Source organism: Ylistrum balloti, unplaced genomic scaffold (assembly GCF_031769215.1).
Source record: "Ylistrum balloti isolate Yb309-2 unplaced genomic scaffold, AGI_CSIRO_Ybal_v1 Utg370398, whole genome shotgun sequence".
Classification (NCBI taxonomy): domain Eukaryota; kingdom Metazoa; phylum Mollusca; class Bivalvia; order Pectinida; family Pectinidae; genus Ylistrum; species Ylistrum balloti.
Genome location: NW_026782274.1, coordinates 703,358 through 712,753, shown reverse-complemented (window position 1 = coordinate 712,753; position 9,396 = coordinate 703,358). Strand labels below are relative to the sequence as shown.

General features: G+C 34.9%; 2 protein-coding genes across 2 annotated transcripts in view; one reads left to right on the top strand and one right to left on the bottom strand.

Annotated features, from left to right (window-relative positions):
• Positions 1–1,495: 1,495 nt before the first annotated feature.
• On the bottom strand, positions 1,496–5,775 carry LOC132554370 (BTB/POZ domain-containing protein 17-like). The gene is made up of 3 exons (XM_060218675.1): positions 5,749–5,775; positions 4,593–4,957; positions 1,496–3,636 (listed from the first exon to the last, which is right to left on the bottom strand). Exons 2-3 carry the CDS (start codon positions 4,950–4,952, stop codon positions 2,551–2,553), a joined length of 1,446 nt encoding a protein of 481 aa, XP_060074658.1. The 5' UTR covers positions 4,953–4,957; positions 5,749–5,775; the 3' UTR covers positions 1,496–2,550.
• Positions 5,776–5,876: 101 nt separating this feature from the next.
• Positions 5,877–9,396, top strand: part of LOC132554389 (serine--tRNA ligase, mitochondrial-like) — an 18,769-nt gene continuing 15,249 nt past the window's right edge. Inside the window, exons 1-3 of the mRNA XM_060218696.1 lie at positions 5,877–5,961; positions 7,876–8,396; positions 8,740–8,784. Coding sequence (XP_060074679.1) covers positions 7,968–8,396; positions 8,740–8,784 — 474 coding nt within the window. The 5' untranslated portion in view covers positions 5,877–5,961; positions 7,876–7,967. The remainder of the gene's footprint in view (positions 5,962–7,875; positions 8,397–8,739; positions 8,785–9,396) is intronic.

Sequence of the window (9,396 nt, the reverse complement as noted above, 5' to 3'; positions counted from 1 at the left end):
CAACTAGTTCCAAGTAAAAAAGAGAAAATGTATGGAAAAAAGAAATGGTCCCTTAAAACACTTATCATCTAGATTATACTCGCATGAACCTCATTTCCTAAATCAGTTTATCAAAAGAAAAAGCACATATGTCTATGTACACAAGCCTGAGCAGATCACCATCTCTTCTTATCAACTTAGGATGATCCTGATTTTTTTTTTTGTTTTTTTTCCAATTTTTTTTCTTTTTTTTTTTCTCAATTTCTTTGTATTGCATACTTACTAATGAAATATCACTTTTTTTACTTGATTGACACAGATGGATCAGTCCAGGTATAAGATTTAATTAACAAAAAGACACAAAATATGTGAATAGCTTAAGTATACTCAATACTTTGGAGCATAACTTGATTCCAAATGAAAAACAGTAATTACTATATGGCAAATAAAACTTAGTGGAAAGCCTAGTTCATTCACCTGAACATGTAACATTTCTAAGATGGTCACACTTTTCACAATTACAAACATCACAATATTAACTTTTAGAACTACTAACCCATAGTCACTCTGGAATGTTACCTATGCCACTTTCTAGGAAAAGTTTGATTTTTTGCTCTGATTGTCAAGGTTACAAGGAAACCGATCCCTCAGGCTAACATTCATGACTCCATCATCCATGTTGTCATGGTAACAAGTAAACAATACTTCCTATAAGTGGTATATATCTATGTTGTCCTGGTAAAAATCTTAAGGGTTGTCATGATTACAAGGAAATCATACCCATTATCAAAACTCACAACCATGTTTTCAAAATAAAAATTAAGTAAAAAAACCTTTCCTTTCCCACAACCTGTAAGTCTACACCCTTAAGCTTGTTGTCATGTTACAAAACCCATCCTTCTCCTACCTAGCAACCCTGTTCAACATTGTTTTAATGGTCACAAGAATTCACTATGTCTGAAATTATCTTCATGTTTTACCAAGATAATGAGGAAATCTGTCTTCTCTTAACTTATAAAAATACATTGTATAACCTGTTTGGTTAAAAAATATCTTCTTCAAAACTTTTAACCCCAACTACATAACCCACAATGCTACAAAATAATCAGATCTCGTTACATTTTCCAGAAATCTCCGAACTTGAATGATAAGTACAAATTTGAATACAGCATTACTTTTTCTCAGACAACTGCACCTGATACAAATGTATGAAAACCTCTGTAAAATATTTAAACATCTTCTGAGAACTTGGATGTATACAAGCTTTTCATTGTTAATTCAAACTTCAGAGACAAAGACATGTATTCTCTGAATTTCAAGGTCACAGACCAGTTACTGCAACCATCAAAACTGATTTATTGTAAATTGCACAATAGAATTTCATGTTTCAAAATCTTTCAAACATTTGTATTTCATATGAAATACAAAAAGAACATTTTGAAAAAGAAAAATTATTTTACAGGACAAGACCATTATATTCCAACTTATTTGCTGCAGCAAATATTAGTGACAAATTTGTAGGAAATATAAGGAACTTGTATTCATTCATAAGTTTTAATGTAAATTATTTGCAGTTCCCTTGCTTTTCAGACAGTTGCTGCATCATATACCAAAATATGCAGCAGATATGTTCTTCACTACGATCCAATTATCCGCTGTAATAGAGCATAAATGTTGCTGTAAAAGTTCACCCATTTTTCCTCCCATTAATGACTGTTGTACTATTGAACCCATTTTTCTTCCCATAGATGAAAACTGTAATAGTGCACTCATTTTCCCTCACATTGATAACTGTTGTAATAGTGCACTCATTTTTCCTCACATTGATGACTGTTGTAATAGTGCACTCATTTTCCCTCACATTGATGACTGTTGTAATAGTGCACTCATTTTTCCTCACATTGATGACTGTTGTAATAGTGCACTCATTTTCCCTCACATTGATGACTGTTGTAATAGTGCACTCATTTTTCCTCACATTGATGACTGTTGTAATAGTGCACTCATTTTTCCTCCCATAGATGAAAACTGTAATAATGCAACCATTTTTCATCAATGAATGAAAACTGAGATAGTTCACTCATTTTTCCACACATAGGTTACTACTGTAACAAGGAACTTGTATATGTTTATTTTAATGTTTTAATGTAAATTTATCGCAGTAACTTTGCTTTTCAAACAGTTGCTGCAACATTAATCAAAAATATGCAGCAGATCTGTTCTGCACTACAATCTATTACCTGCTGTAGTAAGTGCACTTTTTTTCCCTCCCATTAATGACTTCTGTAAAGGTGCACCCATTTTTTAATCAATAAATGAAAATTGAAATAGTGTGCACATAACATGACTACTATAATAGTGCAATTTTTTTTCTGCCCATTGACGACTGCTGTAAAAGTGCACTCATTTTTCCTCACATTGATGACTGTTGTAATATTGCACTCATTTTCCCTCACATTGATGACTTCTATAATAGTTCATCCATTTTTCTGCCCATTGATGACTTCTGACTTTGAGATCCTTTGGAGGTGGACAGTATATTTGGGGCCCTCCAAGAGTTGGTTGCTATGATCACTCCACAGGCTTTAGAGTTATCTGTAAAACCAGTGTGTTATCAACCAACAGAGGAGAGTTCAACTCAGTGAGCTCTGCTACAGTTATTTTCTTGTCCATTTCAGTATCCGCTGTGTACCTTGTTTTTGAGAAATTTTTCTTCCCTGATACTGTATGTATAAGCTCTGACCTACTCACAACAGACAGAAGGTACTCAACAGGTCGGGGCTGGTCAAGGATGAGGTTTGAGTAGATCACACAGCGGAAGTCTTCAGCAGTAGATGAGTACCCTTTAGGGTACACCTTGAGTTCCCATTCCCATGTCTGAGGTGGGAAAGTGGATGATCGTGTCGTGAAGCGGAAACTCACTTCTGCCCCTCTAGGTATGGCTGAGAACATGGGCACAACAAAGCGCTTGTCCCATCTCAGATCTGTGTAGTTACGCAGCAGGAAAGTGGGTCCATGGAACTCTTTAACTAGCGACCTTTGTGTTAATGGCAGAGCATGGTATTTATATGCAGTCATGAAATGTTTTTGAAACAGTTCCTTATTTTTAAGTACAATCTCTGAGCTTTCTATTTCGGTCAGCTGTTCTGGTGTCATCATAGGGAATCTGATGTATTCCACAACTATTTTTAGACACTGAGAGAGACGTTTTGGATGCTGCGAAGAATGGAGCCATTTCAAGGTGGCATTCCACAACTCAAATTCATCTTTGATAGAAAGAGATGAACTTTTCAAGAATTCAATGAGCTGTTCTTTGTCAAGGTGACCCCATTCTCTCTCCCACTCGACAGAGGCGATGATATCGTCCATTTTTTCTGAAAGTGCAGTCACACAGGAGCTGATAAGTCTTTGATGGTAGCACTTAGTGGCATATTGAAACCAAACATGAAACACATCCTTAAGCTGTAGTTTTGGTATAATACAGGAACATGCAAAGTTGATACACACTTCCTGTAGATCTTTCACATTGTACTTGTCAGCGAGGACTAACACAGGCAGTGTGCTTTCCATGTTTAGCCGAATGTGACAGCTGTACAGGAAAGTAAGGAATCGAGGAAACATACTCACACATATACTGTCTTCCACTAGTTCTAGCTCCTGTAGAGAGAGAAAATAAAACTTATGATATCAATTAAATTATACTAATTCATTAATAACCAATCACATGTACTTACTCATTAATTACTAATTACTAAATCAATCATAATCAATTAGCAAATCGTTAATTACTGATTAAACAATCATTAATGACCAGTTTATAAATCATCAATGATTAAAAACTGATTACATTATCTGACTTAATTGTACTATGATTTAGGATGACTTTATGTAAGTTGTTCATATTTGTAAATGCCCATGTCTTATAATAAGCCCACCCATTACTTTTGTAACAAACCCATCTACTTTGAGTCGAAAAGTACTGGTAGCCCATTGGTCTTACTGCTGAATACACATGTTCAAACCTGTTTATAACGGCCACTCAAGGGAGCAGGTAAAAGTGGCCTTTATAGACAGGTGACCTCTATAGAGAGCCTCAATTACTTTGATTTGTATCATATCCAGATCAAAACAACTGACTGGTATACAGAGTTGGCCTTTATATAGAGGTTCAAGCATTGTAAATTGTATTATGTCAGGAACCAAAACAAGTGACCTTCATAGACAAGAAGCCTTGATACAGATGTGAACTGAAAGACAGGTTTTTACTGTACATGATGACAGTACTTGTTTAAAATTCATTACCAACTCAAGTAAAAGTAAACAGTACTCAATTTGTCTGATATGATGCTATAATTAGTACTCAATTCATGATGAAAAATACTAAATTTATGATGACACTGTACCAAATTTATAATGACAATTTACCAAATTTATAATGACACTGTACCAAATTTATGATGACAATGTACTAAATTTTTGATGACAATGTACCATATTTATAATTACACTGTACCAAATTTATAATGGCAATTGTACCCAGAACAAAATGACACACTCGCTAGTTCACAGTACATATTGCAACAGTTTTCATTACTTCAGGACATAATACACACTTTTTCTTGAGAATCCTTCCATTGGTTGCTGAGCATTCTCTCAAACACATCACTGGATCGGACTAGAATCAACTTGTGCGCATAATAGCGGTTTCCTCCAACGACAAGGATAACATCACTCAGTAAGGAATTGTTGAAGAATTTTCCCTGGTCTGTCAGAGCTTGCCTTTCATTGCCATAGCAGTCAATGCCTTCAGGACTGGTGACAGACAGGGCAGTCGGTGATGGTGTGGATACAGCAGTGGCTAAGGGAGGATGCTGACCTGCTGAGGGCAGCTGAACCTGGATCTGACCTGCATTTTGTACCAAGGATGCTGCGGCCTCCAGGTTCAGAGGCTGGATATTAGGTGGGGAGGCCATTCATCCTGAAAAAACATAAAATCAAAATTGATACAGATTTGTGTATTGTCGTTTTGGAAAATTGAACATCTAACCTATAATTTGTGGCCTATATATAGGAAAACCTACAAACATCGATCAATTTGAAACAGATCAGACAAACTATGGAAGAATCATCCAATGAAATATGACTTTAAGTAAGAACCAGTCAACAGAATGAAAACTAGCTACACAATTTTTTTTTTTTTTTTCTGAGCTGCCAGGTAGACAAAACATAAGTAAAGATAAACAAAAATTATAAATGTCTGAGTTGCGACATTTGCAGTAATGTAATTGCATTGAAAGCAAATCCCTCCAATTCAAAAATCATATATATGATGGAATCAACAAACCAAAATTTAGTGTTTATTAGTCAGCTATTTCATTGTCAGAGTTTTGTTTTGGAAGAACCACTTCATTTTTTTTTTTTTTTTTTTCCATATATATATAATTAATATTATCATTTAGCGTTATGTGTGATTTTGAGAAATCTACAGTCATTGGATCCCTAAAAAAGAGGTAAGTTGTATACTGAGACAAAGATAGTCTCGCTTGACCTGTGCAGTTTCTTGTGAATGTCTACACGTGCGACGGTCACTCGTTAAGCTGGTTGTCTGGTGACCAGTCTCAGAGGAACAGATGGAAATATTGTCAGTCAACAAGCTGCATTATCCCGTCTCAGCTTCCCCATTAAATATAATATGTAATTGTATATGATAATACACATGGAATCAAAAAGATCATCACGGAAAAATAAGGACACATAATGACAGCTTACCATCCACTGGCGTCAGCATACATTAGTCACTCATCTGATCAACATAAACTGTTTACGTCTAAATAACCGGAAGTAGGGTTTGTTTACGTTATTACCTCCCTTGTATGGAAAAGTTCATGGACGAGGACCGCTGGAAGTAAAATGAAAAATGTAGGACTGTGGATTTTAGTAGTTTCACTTGCATCTCATATAAGTCAATGCGATCGTCGATGGGTAAGCCAATTATGCGATGTACCGCATTCGTACGCACATGCACTTTTCACAACACAAACAGAAACTAACAAATAGCTACAGTGTACTGCACGTGTTTGGTCTATCATTTTTTACTCGCCTTGACTGAAAGTAGTATCATGTGAGCTTTTTGTTTGTTGAGACATCCGTTCGTCCGCCAGCTTTTTAATTTAACCATCCCCTGCTTGAGAACCCTCACATGTAATCAGCTGTGTTCTGGTATTTGGCCAACAGTATACCTACCAAGTTAGAGTGCTGTGGTATTTGACCAACAAGTATCAAGGATGGAGTGCTGTAAAGTTGAACATTACAAAGTAACTTGACCTATTTTCTTGGCTACAGTGGTCAAATGTTACTAAACATTTGGAAGTCTTATCAAAATTCATTAGACTTTCAGAATGGTGACAAATTAGTCCATACATCCCTGGGGTGCAGTGCTCTGAAAGTTCCTCATACAAATGACCTTGACCTATTTCCAAGGTCACAGGGGTCAAACATGTGTGAAATCCTGTAGCATCATCTCATGTTTTGAAAGAACTTGGGTAGCTAGTATTTGGCTAGAAAGCATAAATGGGATGAAATGTTATAAGTTTCCTTTTATTAATTAAAATGGCCATAATTTGTTTTCAGGGTCACTGGTCCAGTTCCTGTGTCCTTGTGCATCAACAGAAAAATAAGGCCCTTTTCAGGGCCTCCCACTGTTTTTCAAAAAGTGTCCCATTTAATTCACTAAACAGTTTACAATTTTTTTTTTATTTACTTAATTGTGAAAGGTCAATGAGTTGAATACGAATCAAAATTCTATAGACACAAGGTTTTAAGATTTTTGCCAGCAGATAGTCAAAACTTATTCTATCAAATTATATTGTCATTCTTTCTAGACCACCAGGGTCAAATATGATACACAATGTTAAAAATTTTCAGCTCAAATTCAGAAGACCCAGGTTCCGAAAATTTTACCTTAGTTTCCTCAGACAAAAAACCTTGACCCCATGTTAGGATCAGTGAAGTCAAATTTGTAAAAGAATCTGACACCTTTTCTGGAAAACCAGAGTTGATATGATGAAGGACATCATTATAAATCAATTCTAATTTTACATTTTTATCTTACACAATTACTGTCTTAATTGAAAGTCAGAACATTAATGATGATTATTTTGCTATTCTCCTTGTGAACAATACACACCCTCTGGGTGTCATGTGTGATGATTTTGCCAGTTCTTTTTGTTGTTAGCATTTGTCTAGTTGTTTACAAAACATTGGACCTATAGGCCCTATTCCTCTACCACTAGGTTCTCCTGGATAGTTTGCTAACATCTTCAGGCAATTGTTTTGATGACTTGGTACCAAGATGATGGTCTATTCAGTTGTAACAGTAGGGTAGGTATTAACTTCCAATAGTAACAGTAGGGGAGGTAATAATGTTCAATAGTAACAGTAACATCATGTTGGATTTTTTCAATGAAGTGTGTTATCACTATTTCTTGAGAAGAACTCAATGGATCCCTCTCAAATTTCATATACGGGTTCCCTTGGTCCTTAGTTATGCTCGTTTGATTTTAGGTCTGATCAAAGAAACAAAATGGCTGACAGGTGGCCATCTTGGATTTTGCCTAGGAAAGTTCGTTATTGCTCTTTCTTGAGACATACTCAATGGGTCTTTCTCAAATTTCATGTGTAGGTTTGAGATGCCTAAAGTTGACTAGTACCAAGGTAATTCAGTTAATTTTTTATTACTTAAATTGACATCTGTCTTTCTTAGAATTTTATAAATTCATAACTATCTATGTTATGAAATTGTATTTACAGTCTTTAGCTAAGCTGAACAGTTTGAAGTTTGTCTTTTCTAATCGTATTCTGTTTCCCTAATATTAAATACTTTTAATGTCATTTCAGTCTGAAGAAGTATACAGAAGCTGTTAGATACGAAGCCACAGAAAATACTTACATGCAGATAAAGATCACATACAAAGAAATCAAGCAGCATTATGTCAAGAGCACTTAATATCTGGAGGAGGACCCAAGCTTCAGTGTGTTACAGAAAGCTACCCTGCTGTCACAATATTCCAGGTCAGAAAACACAGATATGCAGTAAAACATTAACAACACAAACATTTTCAACACTGAGGATACCTCTATTTGCGCAATGTACTAACCAGCAGTCAGTGATATTAACATCTAGACTTTTGTCTCGACACAAATGTGTGAGACATTTCAGTGCATTGGAACAGAATGTTTGGAGCACAAAGAATGATGAAGTACATGATATGTCAGGAGACAACACTCATGATGTTTGGGAACAGCCATTAAAAATGCCTGAACCTGAGATTGACTGGGAATATATTTGTGAGGAAAACAGAGAGAACATTGCTGCTAATATAGAAAACAGAAAGGGAGTAGGAGATATCGGTTGTGTGGTGAGTTAAAGGATAAACTGATTTATTAGAAGAAAAAAAATTGTAGAAATCATAAACCAACCTTGTTGTAACAAAATTAATGCATTACTGCATAATATTGGTCTACAGAACTATATTTTTTGTCTGGGTCATTTATACCCTTTATGCATGGAATTTATGTCTGACAAAACTTATCAGATATCTTTCATAATATATCTGTTCTTTAGTTGATCTTCATTGCCTCATCTCTTATGAAATAAATAAATTATTGCCTTTTACAGCAGAACAGGTCAAATGTTTAGATATTTAAGATTAAAGTACCAACAGATGCAGATAATATAGGTTTTTTGTTGATCTGTTTCAGTTAGATTTAAAATCTGAGTTTGATTCAACAGGAAGTGAAAAAACGGTAAGGATATAAATGTGATCTACTGGGTAACAATATTAAAAGATATACAAGATTTCTTTTCTGTTTACTTGCAATGATATATAAACTTACTTGTTGATGAAAATTATGGAAAAGTTCTACAGTTGTCATAGTGATCTCATTGGGAAATATTCTATTTCTTTGTGTGATGTGAGCTGGATGTGTTTGATGCTCGCTAGTTTTCCTGTAGCTTTCATTGCTTTATACATTGTTCTCAATTGAGCATGTGACATTACTGACTTGGTTTTAATGAGCTTCACATGGTGGGTGTCATCGATGAAGTAAAAGATGCTTACTCTTCTAGAGCACCTGGTCTTATTTTTTGTCCTTTTTCAGGAGTCTCCCTGTAAATCTTTCCTTTGTTCATATTTTGCCCTAGTTTGATTGAGTTTAAGTTTGGATTATGATTAGGTTTTACATGTTGGAATTTCTTGTTGTTTTTAAATACACTTACATTATTTTATTATCATAAATTTTGAAAAAAATGTGAAAGAAAAATAGTACCCTGCAAGTGGTCAATGATTTCTAGTTTAGATACATTGTCACTAAGTTTTCCTGAATCTATTACTATTTGTTGGGTTTTTTTTTAAATAT